Source organism: Polypterus senegalus, chromosome 3, assembly GCF_016835505.1.
Source record: "Polypterus senegalus isolate Bchr_013 chromosome 3, ASM1683550v1, whole genome shotgun sequence".
In the NCBI taxonomy this organism is placed as follows: Eukaryota; Metazoa; Chordata; class Cladistia; order Polypteriformes; family Polypteridae; genus Polypterus; species Polypterus senegalus.
Genome location: NC_053156.1, coordinates 276474698 through 276498765, shown reverse-complemented (window position 1 = coordinate 276498765; position 24068 = coordinate 276474698). Strand labels below are relative to the sequence as shown.

At 40.6% G+C, this 24068-nt stretch overlaps 1 protein-coding gene across 3 annotated transcripts in view; it reads left to right on the top strand.

Moving 5' to 3' along the window:
* The first annotated feature begins 12491 nt into the window (after positions 1-12491).
* Positions 12492-24068, top strand: part of LOC120526183 (complement receptor type 2-like) — a 102661-nt gene continuing 91084 nt past the window's right edge. Inside the window, exon 1 of one of the 3 annotated variants that reach the window (XM_039749209.1) lies at positions 12492-12842. In XM_039749209.1, coding sequence (XP_039605143.1) covers positions 12767-12842 — 76 coding nt within the window. In that variant the 5' untranslated portion in view covers positions 12492-12766. The remainder of the gene's footprint in view (positions 12843-24068) is intronic. The other 2 variants (XM_039749210.1, XM_039749208.1) reach the window with 2 other exon arrangements.

Sequence of the window (24068 nt, the reverse complement as noted above, 5' to 3'; positions counted from 1 at the left end):
GTGTGCCATAGGTGTCTTACTTGTCGGCGGCTTAGTGAATCCACGCCCCTTCCAGCGTGCTTTCCATGGGTGTCTTGCCTTTGTGGATTATATATATAGATTAGATTATAATATAGATTATACCGCCTTGTTTTTGTAATGCTCTCTGTGACCACTAGGGGTGTCGGAGCACCCTAAACCCCAGACTCAATATCAGTGACACAAGTCCTGGTCCAATAGAAAAGTTTATTTTGACAAACACCTTACAAAAAAGCTTCTTTAATAATCACAATCACATATACAGTAATTCTTCTCCTTCTGTTTTCCTTTCTCCTCCCACTCCTCAAGGTGAGCTTTGTCCTTTTTCCAACTGTCTCCGATTTACTTGGATGAGGTCAAGTGCCTTGTTTTATGTTGGACCTGAGAATACTTCTTGTGTTAGAGCATAGCCCCATAGAAGTATTTCTGGGTCAAACAGAAGGTGTGGATCCTGTTGTGAGATGGTGCATCCTGCGGCAGCCCCCACGGAATCCGACAAGGCTGCCCTGTGAGAATACAATACCCAGTGTGCTTTGCAGGTGTCCGCATGAGTAGTGATGGCCAGGGAGGCTGCCACCTAGAGTGTTGAGGGAACATGTAGTCAGGCCATTTTGTCTCCTTCTGTCCTTCCACCACATTGGCCTCCCAGCTGAGTACTGTTTCTTGGTCCAACCCTGCTGTGATGTCAGTGTACCCACTGTTGCGCTGGCATATTCTGCCTGTCTCTTGGTTAAGGCAGGGTGATCTTCGCCTTCCTTCTTGTGCCTTTGAAGGGTTGGCTTCCCATCCAGGTAAGGAACCTTGGCCTACTTGGGCTGGACTGCCTGTCCATGCCCGCCGTCCATCACAGCTATTTTGTGCAAGAAAAGCTCATGGAAGTGCAAGGTTTGCTAGGTAACAGTTTCACCGAGTGACATAATTTAAGATGGCGATTCAGTACTTTCACTATCCAGGACTGACTACATCTTGTGCTATTTAAAGTGTTTCAGGTTTTGGATTAGTTGGCTATCACCTTACGATTGTTTCTCAACTTTTATTTTTATCTACTTATTGGGTTTAGACATTTCTTGGGGTAGTTTTTCTGGTTTTGACAATGATTGTTTATCAACTTTTGATTCGTCCCGATTTCAGATTTTTCCTTTGGTCTGCTTTTTTCAACTCTCAGAAGAACAACCATGTTTTTTGGTACATACTTCATCTCCTTGTTATATTTTGCTCACAATAATTCTCTGGCACTGTTTAGTGTCCTTAACAGGATATATTTTTCAATATTTACTGTTATTTTTATTGCCTTTGCTCTGCCTAATAACTTGTTTTTGCTGTTTTTTTGTACTATGCACTGAACTGACAATTTGCTGTCCTTGATTTCAGAAATTGTGCCAACCAGAAGGTTTTGGTGTTTTCACAGGGCTAGCATGTGTGATTAAAATCTAATGCATGGGTCCTCAATCACAGTCCTGGAGGGCCGCAGTGGCTATTGGTTTTCATTCCAGCCAGTTTCCCCAATTAGAACTCAGACCTTGCTGATCATGAAACTTGCTATTTAACTCTATGGCTTGTTAGCGCTTTCATTCATCAAATACAAATTTTAGTTACTTTGTTGATCAGAGGTCCTCAGTTACAGTCCTGGAGGTCTACTAAAGTAGTACTAAAGGAACTACTAAAGCAATACAGTTCTTGGGATTTTAGTTATCTGGCCTGTTAACATTCAGAATCCTTAATTGCCTGTTTTAGTTTTTAGCAGCTGCATTTAAGTTTTAATTGTTGCCTGTTTAATTAACAGACATTACTTTATAATGAAATGCAGACAGCCAGTAAACCAGCAGCTCTATCTCCAGTTAATGGGCTTCCTTTTAAACCTGACCATATACACCATCAAGTATCTGTGTTAAAAATAAATAAATAAATAAATAAATAAATGAGAGAGAGAGGAATTGGAAGGACTGTTAACTTTAAATCTGTTCTGGTCCACAAAACACATGGATAATGTCATCAGAGAAGGAAACTCTACAGTGCAATTCAAATTTCCCTTGGATGAATGAACGCACTAACAAGCCAAAGTGTTAAATATCAAGTTTCATTATCAGCAAGGACCGTCTTCTAATTAGAAAATGACTGGAAGGAAAAACTGCAGCCACTGCGGCCCTCCAGGACCGTGATTGAGGACCCCTGATCTAATGACAACAATACAGCAAACTATTGTGTCTTGCCAGAAGTGGATTGGGGGAGATTTGGCAGGATTTAATAAGAAAGTAAAATGGAAGTTTGTTATTTTTAGTATTAATAAAGGAGGCAAGATTTAAACACACATGACCCACTACTTCATCTATAACAGGGGCTGCCAAGTCCGGTCCTGGCACTGTGCGATTTTGTGAACGTGAGCTTTCAAGTTTCTCCAACACGCTATGTCACTCGATCAACTTCCTTTTGTTGATTATACCACGGTTTCTTTGAACAAATAGTATGTTTTTCCTTTGCCTCCACTTGGTATTTGCTGAAATTCCCTCCGTGCTTTTCCCATTGTGTTTTCACAGAAGGCTGCGCTTAAGGGTGATTTATATTCATTTGCATATTCAAAGAGGCGGAATTCTGGGAGGATTTGGGGCGTTACATAAAGCGCGTGCACGAGCGTTAGTTTTCACGCTGATCAGGATTTATGTAGCGGAAGAACGTGGAAGTTGGAGTACGCACAGATTCCTGCATCTGGATTTTTCTGTGCGTAAACACATTTCGGCTTTTGTACTTACGCCATGTTATCGTGCGAGTTCTACGCACGGCGTTATACATGAGGCCCCAGTTGTTTTGGCTTATTTTCTATCTCATTATTGTTTGGCTGCTAATTAAGGAAAAAGAAACAATTAAGGGGTCTGAGTCTTCAAGAGCAAGTCAATTAAAATTAATTCAAAAGAAGTTAATTTGCAGCAAAAACAGGTCACTAATTAAGAAAAGGGTTAGAATGAAAACCTGCAGGACTGGAGATGGCAACCCCTGCACTATAACACAAACCACAAACTCATCTGTGAGGTCAGACAGACAGGGCAAAGTCCTGAATGGTCCCAGGAATATAAACCAGAAAAATGTCTTTGACTGCTAAGACTGAGCCTCTCTTTTAGGACCAGCAAAAAAGAAAATATTTCAACTGACATCTGTTATCTGTGTTCTACTATGAGCTGTTTTTTTCTTGGGCCTATGATGTCTTCCACATCTGCCAGAAACATTAAAGGAGTACACCTGAATCCAAAGGGAAGCTGTAGAATACAAATACACTTGTGTAGTCCATCCATTATCCAACCCACTAAATCCTAACTACAGGGTCATGGGGGTCTGCTGGAGCCAATCCCAGCCAACACAGGAAACAAACCCTGGGGCAGGGTGCCAGCCCACCTCAGCACTTGTGTCGTGAAGAATTAAATCAATAATTAAATACTATGCTGCAATGGAACAATTATTTATTTAATTGTTTCTACTTTTAATTGCCATGTGCTGAAATTAAACAGTTTATTGGGAGTAATTAGACTCAGACCCAAGTGTGTGTTTTCTTTCTTTTAAATGGACCACCTGGGAGAAAAGCAAAATGCAACTGATCCTGAGGGAAGTGTAAATTAGAGGAAGACATGGCGGCTGTTGGCACTCTTGGTGAGTTTGAGAGAAGAAGAAGCGTCCTTATGATGTGAATGGAGTGTCAGTAGAGCCACCATACAGAAGAATTGTCACGTCTGAATGACCCGAAGGCAGCAAAAAGGGTATTAGAGTGCTGCTAATGAAAATTGCAGATGTGTGAATGCAACATTTCTTTTAAGATCAAATGAAGAGTTGCAGAAACAGCAGCTGATTTAAAAGCTTAACTCGAATAATGCAATTTAATGATTACGATCATATTTGGTTATCTTTATTGCACAAGATTTATTTTTGATAGTAGTTAGCTATCATTTATTTCATTTATTTTCATTTAATGATGGTGATGTTTTCCAGGAGCTGCCACTGCCTTGTGAGCTTTGCCTGTGGGTCTACACTTTAAATGATCCATTTCAGTTCACAATAGCATTTGTTTATTTAACAATATGTCCGTATATTTGTGTTTGTGAACTTTGTGAACTTATGACTGGATGGCGTGACAGGTGGGTTATACAAGAGTAATGTAAGATGTGTTCATGGACTTTTTGATTTTATTTGCTGTATTCCATTGTTTGTCACCATAGATGACTATCCTTTCAGAAACTTTTTTCTCTGGTTTTCTCAGCCATCACTACAAACTACATCAGGGAAATAGAAAAATATGATTTTTTGGTGGAGTATTTCTTTAAAGTTCTTTCAAACGTGCAGATTTATACTACTACTATGGCAAAAATAAGAAAATCCTGTCACATAATTTAATGAGCCTTAATCCTTTGAATGCTGAAGTTTGATTCTTAAATATTTTACTAAAGAGTGATAAAAATGTTTTTGTAGCTACAGGATATATTGTGAGCCAATATAACACCACAATATAAAAAGCTTTACGTGAATTTACAACATAATATCAGAACATGCAGTTGGACCACACTGCCATCTAGGGGATCTAAAAGAGATTACAGAATTTGTCTGGAATTTGTTCCAAGCCTCTGTCTTCTTGAAAATAAACCTCCCATCATGTCCATTTGACATTTGAGGTCTGGTCAGGATGTTTAATCTCAGCACCCAAAATTAGAGTAGTAGAGTAGATTCTAGTACTGAAAACGAGTCAGAAAAAGAAAAATAATTTATCAAAAAGGTATTTGCTATAATGTGATCCGGCTCCTCAGAAAACATCCAACCAATTTCCTTGTAAATATCATTAAAACACTCTGCCAGATTATATTAGTAATAATATTTTCCTAGTTATGTTAAAACATTTGCCTATATATTAGTGCATAGTTAATGGATGGTTCTACTACAACTCTACAAGCTAAATTGTAAATGGAATATATACATATACGATTATAATCGACCAAGTCACCCAACCATGAGAAGCACGACCATGGGGTACGCACGACGGAGCCCCGTCCTCCAACTCTAACCCTCCTCCTGCACCCACCCTCGCTCTCGAGGCATGCACACTGCCTGCTCATGTGCCCGCCCCCAACGCCTCACCAAACACGTTTACACGTTGCATACAGCGATTCCAATCTGTGACAAACATGTTTCTTCTTGGATGGTCCTGCAGAAACAGGGAAAACCTTTGTCTACAAAACCCTGATTCATACCATCAGAGCTAGGGGAGACATTCCTACAACCATAGCATTTACAGGAATAGCTGCAACATTGTTACCGGGTGGACATACTGCACATTCCGTTTTTTACAATACCGTTGAAGCTGACTACTACTTCCACATGCAACATCAAACCTACCTCGCCACATGCTCCACATCTTCTGCAATCCAAATTGATAATATGGGACGAGGCGCCAATGACAAATGCATATGCATTCCAGGCAGTTGATAGGTTATTACGTGACCTCACGGGTGACACGCAGCCATTTGGAGGGAAAACAATACTATTGGGTAGAGATTTCCGACAAATACTCCTCGTCATTATGCGTGGCTCCCAAGAACTTACTGTCGCCAGTTGCATTAAGCAACCTTTGTGGCATCACATGCATGTACTTACACTGACGACAAATATGAGAGCTCTTCCTCACGAACAACATTTTGCAAAATGGTTCCTCGATGTTGGAGACGGGAAAAACGGAACAGCTGTAGCATTACCTTCACATTGTTTTCCTTTTAATTCTGATCCAGTTCAACAATTATATGGCGACATTGACTTCTCAACTGTCACTCCGGAACAACTCAGTACGCGAGCTATATTAAGCGTCACCAACAAAGACTCGCTACACCTTAATGAGCAAGTACTGAAACTTATCCCTACCGACGAAGTAACTTTCACCAGTGTTGACTCCATCCTCACAGACGATCCCGCAGATCAACTTTCATTCCCCGAAGAATTTCTTAACAGTCCTACTCCCACTGGCATGCGTCCGCATAAACTCAAAATTAAAATTGGTTCAGTCGTTATACTTCTCAGAAACCTCATGCCAGCAAGAGGTCTCTGTAATGGCACTAGACTTTCTGTTACCAGCATTCACCGCAATGTACTGGAGTGTAAAACTATCACAGCTCCTACCTCACAAACTGTCCTTATTCCCCGGATTTCCCTGACCCCATCAGATTCAAATTTGCCCTTTACTTTTACATGCAGACAATTTCCTGTTAGATTAGCCTTTGCAATGACAATTAATAAAGCACAGGGCCAAACTTTCAAAAAGATATGCCTGTATCTGCCAAAACCAGTTTTCAGTCACGGACAATTGTATGTTGCTCTCTCCAGAGTTCCATCTTTTCATTCACTCACAGTTGTATCCTCAAACCATCCCCATTTGGACAACTGTGTCTTTCAGGAAGTGTTCACCCATCAATGAATAATTATGGGGTCGGCTATTTCTAATTATTTATTGATGTTGTTACTAGAGACGAGTTTAGTTTATGATCTACCTTGCATTTGGTAAGGCAAGGAGAGCAAACTGTTTCAAACCATACTGAACACACTGAATGTATTGAAGTGAAGCATATGTAAGTTTGCCACAGAAAAGTAACTGTAGTTTAACATGAGAATGCTATGCTTGCAATGAAACAGAGAAAAAACATTTTTTTCCCCATTTAGCCTTTTATTCTTGTTTGATAACCTTTTTTTCTGATTTTTTGTGGTTTTTTCTTTTCTGAATAATCACTAACCTTTTCAAAATAGACTTTATTGGACTGTGGAATTTCTTTGGTTTCAGGTTTGACTCTGAAGCTGGATCCTTCTTTGCCAACTTGGCAGCTGCTCAATTTTGGGAACCTGGACAAGACGCAGATCCGCACTAAAACACCTATATAATCGTCAGCTCATGATTTTTCCATGATATAAAACGGTTCATTCATCAATTAGCTAATTAGGAAACTGCTAAATAGGTGGGACTGGTAGAGGGCGTCTCACAGCCCAAACCCCCAGACACAACTGACCACAACTCAGGTTGATTATTCTATTAGGGCACAGTTCCTTTAATACAGCTGCGAGAACTTCCCAAACACATGCCCTTCTTACACCAACACTATTTTGATGGATTTGTGAAGATTTAGCCCCATCTCTGAAGAATAAGCTTCCTCAGCTAGACTGTCTAACAGTAAATATTATGTTCCCTTTGACCTACGTGGTACAGTCATAGACGGGGTTCATACATCAGCTCTATTGGGACATCTGGTAGTCATATAAACCTTGGCACTTCTGAAAAGATATTTTTGGTGGGAGAAGATAAATAATGATACACTCTTCATTTCTACCTGTGCAGCATGTTTTAGGCCAAATGCTCTTGTGGACTTCCTGCTGGATTATTACAACACATTTCAAGCCCTGCTCATCCGAGAGAGGCAGTGACTATGGATTATATCACTGACCTCACTCTTTATCTTTCATTTACTACTATTTTTGCAGTTGTGGACTACTTTCTACGTATGCTTATTTTATTCCCCTTTAAAAAAATAACCTTCTTTTAAAGAACTAGCTGATGTCTTAGCTGTCTACATGGATTCTTAGCTACCATTATTTCTGACCATGGCCCTCAGTTTGTATGTCTCTTCTGGAGATTACTTTTTGACTGCTTGGGCTGTACAGTTAATTCAACCTCTGGGTATCATCCTGAAGCAAGTGGTCAGACAGAAAGGGTAAACGTGATCTCAAAAAGTGCCTTTGTTGTTCAGTGGATTCTGATCAGTCAAATTCCAGTAAAATTTTTACTGCCTTTCGCCGAATTCTCAACAAATGCTTTCTATCATTCAGCAGTTAAGATGTCTCCTTTTGAGTGTTTATATGGATTTCAAATGCAGCTTTTGGGTTTCCCACCTGTAACAGCAGAGTTACTGAGTACCTTGTCAAATTATGTTTGGTGTGGCAGCTAAGTGCAGAAGAACCTGACAATGACGAGAGTCCCTGCCAAATAGTGTGTTGACCGACCGAGAAAACCTGCTCCAAAATAGAGCAGAAGGTGTTGATCTTGTTGTGAGACATCCACCTGAGGGTTCTATCCCATAAACTAGCACCCTGTTATATTGGTCCCTATGTGATCCAGTGATGTGTCAGTCTGGTATCTTATAGTCTGACTTGAACAGCTCATTTTGAAATCCATTCCACCTTCCCTTGTCTCCAGATCATGACCAGCTAATCACAATTTTTATTTAACTGCTTGAATATAACCACCATCTGTTACGCTGAAGGATCTGAGGAGTACGACATTCAGCCAGCTCTTCACCCTCAACGTCGAGCCACTAGAGTTGAATACTTAATACACTGAGTATGTGTTAGGGATATTCATGCTCTGCGAATATTGGCTCAATCTCGTCCCATAAACCCGATGGCTGTGTCCAGAGTACATGCTGTAGGGAGAGGGCTATAGTATGACTGGTTTCTTTATTTAATTTATTAAATGCCTCCTTAAAATATTTGGGTTAATCTTTCATGCTGTTTTTATACTGTAGGTTTTTTATTACCTACAAAATGTTTATGGGTTTTTTTGTATGTCATGTCCGTTTCTAAACCCACTAAAATAGGAATTTAAATTAGGGCTTTGACTAGTTCAGTCCGTAAAACTCCATTTCTTCATTTTCAGCCATTCATCGGCAGATTTGCTAGTGTGCTTCAGGTCGTTATCATGTTGAAAGGTCAATTTCTGGTTCAACTTTTGGACAGATGACCTCACATTTTTCTCAGGCATACTTTTACATGATGCAGAAATTTATAGTTGACTCCATGACTTCAAGCTGAGCAGATCCTGAAGATGCCAACCAACCACATACCAGAACATTTACAGCACCATGTTGGAATGAGGTTCTTCACTTGAAATGCTGTCTTCAGTTTGTGTCAAACATTTACTGCTACGGTGACCTAACAACTCAATCTTTGATTCATGTGTCCAGAGCGCATTGTTCCAGAAGGACTGGTCATTGCCTAGATGTTAAATGGGAAACTGTAGTCTTGCTCTAATGTTCTTTTTGGACACCAAAGACTTTATCCCTGACATGCTGCACATGCAGGCCAAATCTGTCCAATGTCTGTCTTATTGTAAGTTCATGCACTTTGACACCAACTTTTATAAGAGTTAACTGAAGATCTTCAAATGAAATGTTGGCATACTTGGAACCTTCTTTTAGGATCAAACAGTCAGTTCTGGGTCAGAATTTGACATGCCTGTCACTCCTGGATAGGGTTGCCAGATTAGAAAATTAGAAATATGGGACACTCTTAAAATCTCTCTCTATAATACTATATATATAAATTTATACATGCCCCCTACACACCCAGACCAATATCATCTTTAATAAAACCCTTGTGTGCGTCCAGGTGTGTCCCGCCCATGGCACAGCACTGTGGACGCACATACACTGGAAGCTGGGCACACAGTGAATGGCCTTGCCACAGCCGCGCATGATAAGAAATAAAGGACACCATTGCTGAGGAGAGTGCTGATTGGGTAGTCGCGGCCGCGCACATAAAATCCGTTGCTGCGGAGACGCCACACCTACAATAATCAGCTGCATGCCAGCACAGATTAAAATACTTGCTCAGGAACTAAACACTACTTGCTGGGAAGACTCCACGGGCACGATTATCAGCTACACGCCACACATTACATCAGTTGCTGGGGACACTGTGCTGATTGCCCAATGTTGTGACAGAAAATTAAAGTCATATTATGGACAACAAAGCCAGTATTACTGTCAGAGAAAATTGCAGGCATTTTACGGAAATACAAACCAGTATTACTGCGAGAGAAAATTAAAGACACACAATACAGTGTTGCATATTATAGCCACATTCAAGCCAGTATTACTGTAAGAAAAAAATATTACGGACTGTGACCAGATAGGTGGCAGTATTGCTCCCTTGAACCCCTGTACAAGACTCCAGACACCAGGAAAATGTCCACAAGTTAACTTTATTTATATGCCACAGTGCACAAAGCACCCTCTCCTCCACTATACTCATTAAATACACAATCACAATAACAATAAACCAATCCTCCACTCCCAGACGCGTTGCCACCTTTCCACCCAGCTCAGCTTGCCGTCTGGGAGCTCCCACAATCCTTTTATTGTCCCTGACCCGGAAGTATTCCAATCCCCTGTCCATGTGATCCTTTATCACTTCCAGGTCAGATAAAAAGTCATTTTCTTCACCCCGGAAGCACGTCATTCCCCTTGTTCATGTGACTCAGGTGTACTTCCAGGGCATAGGGTAAATAATCGTTGTTCCTTCCTGCAGCGTCACCTAGTGGCTCCCATGGCATCCAGCAGGGTGGTGTATAAAAACTGCAATGTCAATGATGCCCTGCTGGTCTTCGGGGAACCTCCATACTGCAGGGAGGGCTCCACCTGGCGGCTTGGGGGTATTGGCTGGGATAAACGGCCGGTCATACACCACAGGACGTATCTACTAACAACATGCCACCCAAAAAAAGAACACGTCAAGTAGGATAAAAGACACAGACAATCAAATCCTATATAAGCAACATCTCCTGGAAGAACGGTCAGCTCAACAAGTAAACATCAACAAAAGAAAGGCTGAAAGACAAAGAAAAATACGAGCAAATAGATCGATTGAAGAAAAAGAAAATGAGCGTCAGAAAAACGCTAAAAGAGAGAGACTCAGAAGAGCAAACCAGTATTCAGCCACGGTCAGTTATATGTTGCATTATCAAGAGTTAGAAGTTTTCCAGATGTTGTTGTCAAGGTTGTAGATGGTCCTGAACAAGGCAAACTCTTGCAAAACTCATACAGAATATTTACAAGGAAAGTTGTCTATAATGAAATTGTATAGAAAAATTTCATGAGGTTAAAAAATAGAAAATTTTACCTAAATATCTTCTTCAGATATTGTGTCTTACAGATTGTTACAAAGCTTTACACTAAGACAATATTAATTATACTTACTGTGTTGTCATATACCTTTCTATTTTATTTTTATTATTATTTTACTTTAGGCTTCTTGCAAAAATATTTTTGACAAAAAAAAATTAAGACAAGAAACAGAATGAGGTCAGGGTTCCTTGCCATTTAATATAGACTGTTCCTACTAATGTTTATGCACTACTGTTCTAGCGCCTGTTATTGTAACGGGCTTAATGTCTAGTATTACATAAAAGTAGAGACATAAGTTTAAAACATAAAGCAAGGATTTTAATGGGTTATGAGGAAAAGAAAAGTAAAATCATTTGAAAATGATTTAATTCAAGCTAGCTAAAAAAAAATTCTGTAAAAGTGAAATCATTTGAAAATATTTATTTAATACAGACAATAGAGAAATATTATTATTTAATACAGGCAGTTGGAAAAAAAGTGGGCCGTGTCAAGTAGTAACAGCACACTTTCCTGACAGTCACTGTAAGCTGCAATGCTGATACAGAACTGCACAGCCGCGCGGCTGGAGAGCAAAACAGTAAGAGTGTCGCTGTCCTCTGCCAACCATAGCAACTCAACAAAGTGCAGACAGGCAGCAAACACGAGTTTCCTCGTTACATTTGGGTTATTTTCATCAAGAGAATCTGAGAAAAGAAAGTATAATTACTTATAAAGTTACAACTAAGTACCGTAAGAAGGTAGTAATAATATATTTTTATTACGAAATTTGAAAATGAACTAAATATGGGACATTTGGGTGTCCCTGAAAGGTCAGTATGGGACAGGAGACAAAATTATCAAATATGGGACATGTCCCGTATAACAGGGACATCTGGCAACCCTACTCCTGGACAAATTAGCAGTCGTTTAAAATCTACACCACTTGTAGATGAATTTTCTTATAGTAGAATAATTGATTTCATATTATTTAGTGATCTTTTTAAATCCCCTGCCATACTCCTTGGCATCCACAACCTTCTCTCTGAGGGCCTTAGAGATCTCTTTTGATCCTGATGTGCAGCTGACTGTGATGTCTGGATGAAAGCAGATACCCCAGCTGTTCACCAGACCCACTGCATTGAATCCCCTGGGATGAAGCCTGGAAGCAGCAAGTAATGACCTTAAAACGTTTATCTTAGGCAGAATGCCCAGCACACGATGAGCGGCCTTTTGACCTTGAACCCCTGCAAATTTTTTGTTTTTCTCTGACTTAACATGGACTCAAAACACTCAACAACAAACTTGATGCCAGTGTCTGTCCTTTGACAGCGTGTTTGCTTTTAATGCTGACTGGTTCAATAGTTTTAGGGGAATTGTCAATTACATTTCATTTGCCTTTGTGTATGTGTATATGTGGGCAAAGTTGGTGCTGATGCCAATGGGCATCGTTAAGTATTAATACGCCACTAACTGCAAAAGTGATGACAAAACTGCGAATGTTATGTCATTTTTCTTTTAAAGTAGATATTTTAAATGTTATTTTGAAGTCTAACATCAGATTTCTGCCCTTCAGATTGTGCCACACGTTAACATCAGGCCGCACCTGCTGCTAATGTTAATGTTTACTTCTAGGTCGAATGTCCAAAACTACTGTCCGGCTTTACCCTTCAGGTGCCTGGCTCATGGGCAGCGTTTGACGTCTACGGATAGACACTTCTGGGGTTACGTGAGATACATTCGGACCTACGCACTCATTTTCGTCTGACTGTTACCCACACGGTTCGTTTAGGCCTGTTTTTATTCTGTGTCAGACGGGCGAACTCCTTTTAGAGCGGCGGACAAGAGCCCTGCACCTGGACATCATGAAAACGGCTCTCTGCCTATTCGGGACGCTAGTCGAACTGGTGGTGCTGCTGGGCCTTCTTGGACTCGTAACCGGTAAGTTTAGGAAACAGTGGCGGGTTGAACCAGCAATTAAGATGATATTTAACAGTCCAGGGCGCAGGCGAAGCAGGAGCGGATGACGGGGCAGTAGGGCAGATGGATTAGGTGGGTGGACGGGGGCTGTGCCGTGCTCAGAATAGTGCAACTGTGTATAGAGATACCGGGCAATTACACTAATATGAGTGTACCGGAGCGAACGACACGACCTAAAAATGTCTTACAGCGTCACGTACCTGCACCTTCTCTTTGTGGCTAAAGCCTACAACCTCCTGAACTCATTTTCATCAACGTCCCCCTCTCTTATGGCGAATCGCATATTAACAACTGAATTTGTAACACTCTCAAAACGATTTATCGGAAGGAACAATAGAAAAATGTTATTCCACAAATTAAAACTAAGAAAACTCGAAACGCAGCGCTTCCACTATTGAGCCATCGGCAGGTGTTTAATGGATGCAAAAAACATCAAAAAATCAAGATTGATGACCAAAAAATATGAGATGCTCGTTTATTGTAGAACAGTGCTTCCCAAACTCGGCCCTGGGGACCCCCTGTGGCTGCAAGTTTTTGTTCCAACCAGCTTCATAATCAGAAACAAGTCCTGACAGCACTGATCTCCTGTAATTAGCTGGTATTTTTTTCCTCTTATTCTACAAGCACAGCAGCATGCTTTTTACACTTATAAGACACTGTTTTTGCTTTTGCCATATAGATTTAAATGCTTAACTCTCTTTTGTTGATTTCATTATATTTTGCTCTTTCTCTGTGCAGTTTTCCACCTTTGTTGTATCTTATAAATGACAATTAAAAATGACCAGAGCAGACATCTGGGCAAACAGCACTGAATAATCAAACATCTTTAGCCTCAGCCCCACCAATTAGTAAATAATGGATTAATTAAATAATTAGAACACCTGGAAAAGTAGAATGAACATATATATATGGACATTCTGTTTATATCGTTTTATCATTAAGTGCAATGCAAGGATTATCTTTTTATACTACCAGTCAAAAGAAATGTTTGGACATAATTTCAAGTTTCTGATAGAAATTGATACCTTTTTTAATCAACATATCATTCATTTGATTTAAAATACAATAATGGGATGACTGCTCTGGAAAACAATGTATTGGATTTATTTTAAATAATAAGACTTTTTTTTGCTTTCTCATTTTAAATAAACTCAACCGTTTCTGTTTAAAGTATACTACAAAAACTGCTTTTGGAATGCATGTATTTTAAAGTTGAATTAAAATGTTACCTTGAAAAAGTTTCTTAATACTGACTAAAACCCAACAGCCAAGCCTTATTAATTACACATTTTCAGTTGAATTATCTCAATACATTAGTCAACGTTTTAGACTCAACAACAACATTCGTCTGTGCACCCAGGCTCTGGAACTCCCTGCCCTTAGTGGTTAGGCAAGCCGCTTCAGTCGCCACATTCAAATCTCGCCTAAAAACGCACTTCTTCACATTGGCTTTTAATTCTTAACCTGTTTCATTTTCCACTTGTCTTTTGCTATTTTCTCTATTTTATTTGGTCCCTTGACCTGTTTTTAGTATCTCTGTTTTAATTCTCTCTTAATGTTTATTTTTAATATTTTGCTTTTAGTCCTGCTTGTTGTAACTGTACAGCGCTTTGGTCAGTTGTAATGCTGTGTTTTTAAGCGCTCAACAAATAAATATGGTATGGTATGGTATTTATTTATATAGCACATTTTCATACAAACAGTAGCTCAAAGTGCTTTACATATTAAAGAATAGAAAAATGAGAGACACAATTATAAAACAAAATAAATCAACATTAATTAACATCGAATAAGAGTAAGGTTCAATGGCCAGGGGGGACAGAAAAAACAAAAAAACTCCAGACGGCTGGAGAAAAAATAATTGACTCAGTCAATTAAGTAGGACCAACTTGGAATGTCACGCTATATTTACATAATTAGTGCACAAAACATTGCTGGAATTTGAATATGTACACTCTTTAAAAAAAAAGGTGCCAGCGTGGTTCTTCAGATCAGTGCCACTGGGGAACCATTTTTGGTTCTCAAAATCCCCGTCCACATGAAGGTTCCTAAAATAAGTTTTAGTTATTTATACCCATAACAGGCTCTATACAGTAAATAACCATGACTAGATGATAACAGACTAGCTTTTACCTGCGACTTCGTCCGCGCGGGACTATTTTTCGGAAATATATATATGAAGTTATAGTTATTGCCCGTGACTTTCTTCGCGTGGAACTTCTGACGCCGTGGCAGTGTAAATATTTAATTGCTTTTTAGAGGATTTCCTTATAAACAGTATTTTTTGTTTCTGTATTGGGCGGCACTAATATTACCAGGCTTATGGGCGAACTTACGCGTGAGCAAGCTACGTAAAACTGACCGTGGGAGAAACAATCTTCCCTTAAATCTACGCCAGCGTATTTCAAAGTTTGGCCCTGAGACTTATTTATCGTCATGGCGAAGCATACTTTGAGGGGAAATTGCAGTCTCTTAAAGTCAAAGGGGAGCTCATTGGATATTAGAGGAATGCGCGGCACGAACACTTTTTCTCCTTGAGCACACCCGGTGAAAATAATGGCTTCGATTAAATTTTTATGCAGGGCTTTGACTTGCAGTCTAGTGCCATTACACAGTTTCGGTGGTTTTAAATTCCGAAGGAGCATTACGACTGTGCCCTTCCGCAGAGTAAGCTTATGGTATGGAAGACCCGGTGGTTTAAGGGAATTTAAAAACTCTACCGCATAGTTAACGGCGTCATCTGCATTACAGACTGTCTATCGACTTGTAGACCATTTCGTCTCCGTCAAAGGACTTCAGCAACATATCATTAATGAGCGCAGCTTGATCGTTTTTTGGAGTCAAAATGGCCCGTTCACAAAACCATTCAATAGTCTTATTCTGTATTTGATCAATGCCTGGATTAATGTGATCTATCAGTTATCATTTATAGACCGAAGTGCATGGCATCAAGTCGCTCGCGCAAACGATGCACGTTGCATGCCTGTCGCTCACATTACCGTCAGGCAGAAACAGAATAAGCGCCTTCCACATTCCACGCATGCGCGCCGTGTTGTTCGCCCCTCATTTCAGTGGCAAGAGAACGGATATAGTTGACGCCTCTCAATTCAACCCCTTGGGGATGTAATTTGAAAAAATCCTTTCTTAGCGGTTATCCATGTCATTATAGGAATGCACTGTCAAAATTTCAGCCCTTTAGGTCCAGCTGTTTGGTCTGTGTGTTGTCTGTCAGTCAGTCATGGAACTGTTTTATATATATAGATTTGTGAAATAGCAGTAGGTCCTCATTTGCACTGGCAATGAGAAGGTTGCCAGGTTCGAATCACGTAAACGCCAAAAGTGACTCTACTTCGTTGGGCCCTTGAGCAAGGCCCTTACCCTGCAATTGCTCCATCCTGGGTATGATGTTAATCTGCATCTAGCCCTGCATGTAGGCCCTTCAATCTGCAGGGAAAACCTGGGGGTTGGTGGCAGAATTGGCACTCTGGCCACCATAAATAAAACCTCACACTGTTCCATTCCATCTGAACAAGTGTGGTGCTGAGGTGTCACCCGTTGCATGGCTGCACTCGAGTCCTAAAATGGGATCCTGAGTTGGTTTGTCATGTGGTGGGTGCAGCAATGTGCTGTATCAGCATGTGTTCTTAACCTCTCTCTCTTTCTCTTGCTGCATCTGTTAGTGGCCTGCTAAGCAGCCTACCATAAGTTTTTGATTTCAGTTTTATTTTCTACATATAAAGCATAAAAAACCTTTATATTCAAAGAACACTTCCCAGAATGAAATGGTGCTTTTTCAAGCAAATGCTCTATGAGGAACCACATAACCCATTAAAAGGTCCAAACGGAGTTAGATTTTGATGTGTGTAATGCTTCGATTCTTCTGTAAGCAGGACATGGGTCACTAGACCATAGATGGTGTGTCATTTGCTCACACATTCCTCTAAAAAATGCTTCCTTATCTGCCCTCAGTTGCCGGTACAGACCGGAGATGCTATCAAGCAGTGCGCAGTGGCTCCTCTTGATGATATCCAGTGTGTTCTGCGAGATGGGGGTCCCAAGGGCTTTCTCCCAACCCCTTCAGAGCTACTTTCACAGAGAGCAGAAAGGTGTAGAGATCAGAGTATGAATGAAAAATCACGCAGATGTACCTCTATACATAAAATATTACCTGTATCATTTTACAATTTTTTCCAAAACATTTTCTGTTTTGGTGGCTTTGTTCTCAGGCATATAGCACACATCTTCCCACATACAGATGATCACTAGTGGAGGAAAACAGGATGATTAAAATTTAATATCTCGGATTTAAATCTGATCAATTCCCAGTGTACATGTCCGTCACATGTCATCTGTGTAATTTAATGTGTCAATAAGAATAAAAAATCAATTCATACACATTTTAAAATTATCTGCTCCACAAGGTTTATTCTCACATGGAAAAAGCTGACAGCACTGTGAGAATTGTGTTTTTTTTATTTCTCTGGTGCCTACACTGCCATCCTTGTTAAGGAGTGAGCTCTGAGACATGCATGTCGATGAGCCTATGGTGTCCTGGATAATGAACTGTCTGTCAGGCAGACCACATTTTGTGAGAGTGTGTTTCTGATATGAACAACACTGGAGCAACACAAGGAACAGTCCTGTCTCCTTTTCTCCTCAATCTGCACACCTCAGACTCTAAACATAACACCAGGGGCCTTATATATAAACAGTGCGTATGCACAAAAATGTTGTGTAAGCCCGTTTCCATGCTCAAAATGTGATGTGTAAAACCTAAACTTGGTGTAAAGCCAAGCACATTTTCACGGTAGCTCAAACCCTGGCATACGCAACTTTTCCGCTCGGTTTTGCAAACTAGCGGCACCCAGCGTCAAAGCAGTGCTTTTGTTCCAGTGTGGTTTCCCTTTCTTTTTTAGATCCACATCCCTGACACGGCTTTATAAATACATTAAAATTAACTGCATATTGTTTATTAGTTTAAGGCATCAGATTGTAATTAACCTGTAACAATATAATGGTCCACAGAATGGCCAAACTGTTCCAAATACCATAACTGCTTTAACGTTGTTACTCTCATTGCACCTTCTTCATCTTCTTTCAGCTGCTCCTGTTAGGGGTTGCCACAGCAGATCATCTTATTCCATATTACTCTCACTCCACCACTCAGAGTATTTATATCACTGTATCTGAGTGTGAATCACAGCTCTACAGCAGCTGATCAGAAAGAGAATTACCGGTATACAGCATCAAGCACCATGCTGCCTCAGCCATGCTGTCTATTTGATCTGCGCTCATATGATAAATGCTTCAGAGCCATTCCTGTACGGACCTTGAGGTTCAGAAACCGTTTCATCCCAAGAACTATACACACACTCAATCAGTCCATCAAGTGCTCCTTGTAGAACTGTTTGTACTTATAAGTACAATCACCTCACTGTAAACTGGCGATACAGTTATAATATTGCACAACCTGCGCCACTTTATAAAGCGCGTATTTACATATGATGGCGATATCATTTTTAAGATGAAATGCAGCAAAATATATTTATTACATTATACAGATAAAATGTTAACACATTTAAATAATCTATCCATCCATCCATTATCCAGCCCGCTATATCCTAACTACAGGGTCGCTGGGTTCTGCTGAAGCCAATCCCAGCCAACACAGGGCGCAAGGCAGGAAACAAACCCCAGGCAGGGTGCCAGCCCACCGCATGGCACGCACACACACACACACATTTATATTTTTAATAATTAAACATGTGAGGACACAGTGTCGCAGTGCTAGCAAGGAGCTGGTGCCCCGTTTAGGGATTGTTCCTGCCTCACACTGTATTCTTGCTGGGACTAGCGCGACACTGGAAGGATAGATGAATAGAATAATTAAACATGTACTATGAAGATATTTAAATGTTCCTTAAATGTTTTGAAGAATCGGAGTTCTAAGCTTACAGATGGCTTAACGTCTATTACTGAGCTGATTGTGTGGCGATTGGGTACTTGGAGAAAGAAAAGGAAAGACGGGAATTGGGGGTTAGTACATTTGAAAGAGACAGGACTGCTGCAATAAATAATTTCATTGATGGTCATGCAGCAAGCATCTTGCGTGCGGCAGGAACAATCTCTGGATGGGGCACAAGTTCGTCACTATCACTGTTCCATCGTGTTCCCATGTTTAATGCATGCTTTAATTGATATGATATGAATACTGAAATGATATCAAGTATACATCTCCGTATTTTAATTATTCAGAGAGCTGTAATATCACAAATGTAATGGATTCTGTGTCCCGTCGGAGGAAAAGAAAGCCCGTTTCAGAAGCACATAGAGATTCACGCACATAGAGCACATAGATGATCAAATACAAAACTTTAGTTACGATGGGATTTGAGAAACTAGTAAATTAAACGATTTTAAGGTGAAGTTTATGATGTTCTACTTTAATGACAAAATAAACTACGTGATTAAAGTGAAATTTCAAGATTAAAGTTTACCTTTCGAGCTTTTTTTTCCTTACTCTGTCCCTATTTTTTTTCTTTTCTCTGTACCCTAATAAGCTTTCATATGACACTCAGATGGTGGGCTACGACTTGCTTTTTCACAGCGACTTTGATATGTGAGAACTTTTTTTTTATTTCGGGTCCTGTGCGACTTTGTGAACTTGAGCTTTCGAGTTTCTCCGACACGCTATATCATATATCACTCAATTAATTCCTTCTGTTGTTTATACCACTGTTTAAACCAGCAAATAGTACGTTTTTCCTTGCCTCCACTTGATATTCTTTGAAATTCTTCTATTTCCACCTGTGCTTTTGCCATTGCCTTTTCACAGAATGCTGAGCTTAAGGGCTATTTATATTGATTTTCATATTCAAAGAGGTGTGTTTCTGGGAGGAGTTTGGGGAGTGGCAGCAGGCACGTTCACGTGAGTTACGTTTCACAATGACCGGTATTTATAGAGTGGAAGAATGTGGAAGTTGGCGAATGCACAGATTTATGCATTCGATTTATGCATTAGATTTTTTTGTGCGTACGAACATTTCCGTTTTTGTCTGTACACCATGTTTTAGTGTGAATTCTACACACAGCGTTATGCATGAGGCCCCAGGTCATTTCATTTGCAGAAATTCTCAGATGATTCTGCACTTATGAAATGTATTGATAATAGGATGAGAGGAAGGGAATCAAGTGGAAAAGTATGATTTTTGTTGCAAAGAAAATCTTAACGAATCTTAACATCAGCAAACCCAAGGAACTAGTTTAGTTTTTGCTGTACCAAAGAGCCTCTATGTCTTAACATTAGCAAAAGCAAGGAACTAGTTATTAAGTTTCACCACACCAAAGAAGCTCTATGTCCAGTCACTATTCAAGGAGTGGATGTAGAGAAGGTACACTCCTACAAGCATGTAGGGGTCCACATTAATGGCAGGTTATACTGGTCTTGGAACACAGAGGAACTATATACAAAAGGGCAGGGCTGGCTGTCTTTTTTAGGAGACTGCATTTGTTTAATGTGGAGTGGTAAATAATTAAGCCTTGACACACAAAGAGGTTTGGGGCATCCTCTCATATACTTGAAAATTGGCTGCTAAATTTGAAAAGGGGTTGAGAAAAATGTTTTTACAGACAAGAGTCCAAAACAGAACTGCCCAGGTTAGTAAACCTGGTGGCTATATAGTGGAACGGTAGGATGAGGGTGGATCTTGGGACCGGAACCAGAAACGAGGTCATCTTCCGGAACCGGAAGTGAGGTCTTCTGGGGTGGTACCAGGCGGAATTTCCCACATTTGGTCTGCAGAAAGATAAAAGAAAGGATTAATGTACTCTGCCACCCCCTGGTCTGATCGGGAATTACCTTATTTTGAGCCCTTTAGCTGCCTCCCATGCACACATGTGTGACAGTTGGAAATGTCATTATTCACATCTTCTATAACTCTGACGGTCAGTGCGATTTTCTATGCTGTGGTGTGCTAAGCTGGTAACATCACTTCAACAAAGACACACCATATTAGCAAGCTAATTTAAAAGGGCAAGGTCAGTTATAGGAAACACTGTAGACTCCCTGGAAGAAGCAAAGAAGATTATAAAAACAAAACTGTAAAAAAGGACATATTTTAGCACATTAGAGTAAACTATGTGAGGTCCCGTTTAGAGTTGAGGAAGGAAGTGCGCCTTACGATTGGCTGGTACTCCCATTGGCTAGAATGTTGCCAAAAATCAAATGATTCCAAAACACTTGCCAAGTGCATTACTCATGCTGAAAACATAACTATAAAAACACTCAAAATGTAACCAGCACTTCTAAAATGCACTCAAAATATAACTCGCGCTATGTGATTGAAACAGACAGACTTATCATTGTACAATTAAACCTGTTTAAATAAATGGGCTTTCTCAATGCTATTTATCAACCTGAGTGCAAAAGAAGCACAATGCCTGAACAACCTAATCAGGAAAGTCTGCTATATCACAGAGTGAACTGTGGAAAAGAGGATGATGGCAAAACTGGATGCCATCATGAACAATCTCCTCCATCCCCTCCAGGAAACGCTCTCTTAGAGCACTTTTAGCCACAGGCTCAATCCTCCACCACAGTGTGCTAAGAAGCACCTCTGGGGGGATTTTCTGCCCACTGTTATCAGGTAATTAAATGCTTCCACCTGATGTACTTGTTAAGTTTATTTTTATTTATTTATTTACTTCTCGATTGATTGGCTGTATTATCTGTCCTGTGAGACTGTATCCTTTTTTACGTGCTTCTGCTACTGAGTGCATCTCTATTTCCCCACGGTATTAATAAAACGTATCTATATATCTTTATATTTTATGTCAAAAATAGCATTGAAAGCTTCATTCCAGTGTCAAGCCATTTTGAAGATGCATACCAAATAAATAAATCATCTCCAAAATATAGAAGGTAGTAGTTCAAGTTCAAAGTTTATTGTCATGTGCACAGTATGGAAATGTGTTTCCCTGTACAATGAAATTCTTTCTTTGCTGTCCACACCAAATGAAAAAACCAACATATAAAGATAAACATAAATAATAACTAGCAGAGGCAGCATAAAGTATAAAAACAGAATAGAAGTACAGTGGAACCTTTGGTATACGTCCGCTTTGGAATAAGTCCAACTTGGTATATGTCCTGTTTGGACGCAAAAAATTTTGCTTGGTATACGACCTTTGTTTGGAATACAACTCGCGTGCTAGAACACCACTCTTGTTTACCTCTCTCGAGACAAAGTCACGACTGCCCACAAGCGTCAGTACGCCATTTGCTAGCATTCCGTGAACAACCCACGCGCTACCCTTGTTTACCTCTCTCGAGACAAAGCCACGACTGCCCACAAGCGTCAGTACGCCAGTTACTAGCATTCAGTGAACGACCCGCGCACTACCCTTGTTTACCTCTCTCGAGACAAAGCCAGGACTGCCCACAAGCGTCAGTACGCGCTATAACTCTCTGTGACTTTTCACGTAATTTTGTGTTTTTTCACGTAAATTTGAATTGATTATTGAAAAGTATGAAGGTGGCATGCGTAACCGGGACTTGGCTGCTGCATACCGTATGCCAAGAATGATGGTATCTACGATTGTGAAAAACAAAGACGTTATTAAAAAGTAAAGTGAGGTTAAATTTTCATTTATTTAATCTAATTGCTTTTGTATTGATGTATTTTCGTACTAAGCAGTGTTTAAATTATTTTATACAACCCCATCAATGTATAATATGCCAATAACAATAGGATTTTTTGTATGGGAACAGATTAATCATTTTCTCTTTATTTCTTATGGGAAAAATTTGTTTGGTATACGTCCTGTTTGGTATAAGTCAAAGGATCTGGAACGGATTAAGGACGTATACCAAGGTACCACTGTATAAAGTGTAATTGTGCAGGTAGGTGTGTGATGGACAAGTCAAATACAGTTGTGTGAGGTAGATAGAATGAGGTGAACCATGGTTATAAACTCCAGTCAGTTATTTAGGAGTCTAATGACCTTGGGAAAGAAACAGTTCTTTAGCCTGGAAGTCCTGCATTTCATACTTCTATACCTCCTGCCTGAGGGTAGAAGTGTGAACAGTTTGTGCTAGGGGTTTGGGGTCCATGAGGATCGAGGCAGTTCTCCTGCGGACTCTGCAGTTGTAGATGCTCTGCAGAGAGGGTAGTGGGGTCCTGGCGATCTTCTCAGCAGTCTTTACCACTCTCTGCAGGTGTTTGTGGTCCATAGCAGTAGTGTTGCCATACCACACGGTGATGCAGCTGGTCAAGATGCTCTCAGCAATGCAGCTGTAAAAGTTGCAGAGGATCTTAGTCAACATGCCAAACTTCCTCAGCCTCCTCAGAAAGTACAGCCACTGCTGGGTCCTCTTGACCAGCTGTGTGGTGTTGTGTCCAAGTGAGGTTCTCACTGATGTAGACGCCCAGGTATTTAATGCTGCTCACCCTCTCCACTTCAAGCCATCGGGAGAACAGTGGCCGGTGAGGTCTCCTCTCCTTCCTCATGTCCACTATCATCTCCTTCATCTTGTCTGTGTTGAGGATGAGGTTGTTGTCCTCACACCATGACACCAGACTGGCTACCTCCCTCCTGTAGGCCACCTCGTACCCTCCAGTGATGCATCCTATCACTGCAGTGTCATCTGCGAACTTTAGGATGATGTTATCTTTGTGGGAGGTGACACAGTCGTGGGTTAACAGGGTGTAGAGGATGGGGCTGAGGATGCATCGCTGTGGGGTGCCTGTGTTTGTGGTAATGGTGGCTGAAATCCTATTACCAATCCTGACAAACTGGGGCCTGCCAGTCAGAAAGTCTAGGAGCCAGTCACAGAGGGTGGGGTGCAGGCCAAGTGCAGACAGTTTATGGGTGAGTTTATGGGGGATAACCGTGTTAAAGGCGGAGCTGTAGTCAACAAAGAGCATCCTGATGTAGGAGTCTTTGTTCTCCAGATGGGAGAGGGAATAATGTAGTGCGGCCGCGATGGCATCTGAGGTGGACCTGTTGGGCCGGTAGGCATACTGCAGGGGGTCCAGAGTGTCCGGTATGCTGCTCTGAATGTGGGCCAGCACCACTCTCTCAAAACACTTCATGATGATTGGAGTGAATGCTACCGGCCTGTAGGCATTCAGGCAGGTGGGTGGGATTTTTTTAGTAAGGGGGACGATGATCGTAGTCTTAAAGCAG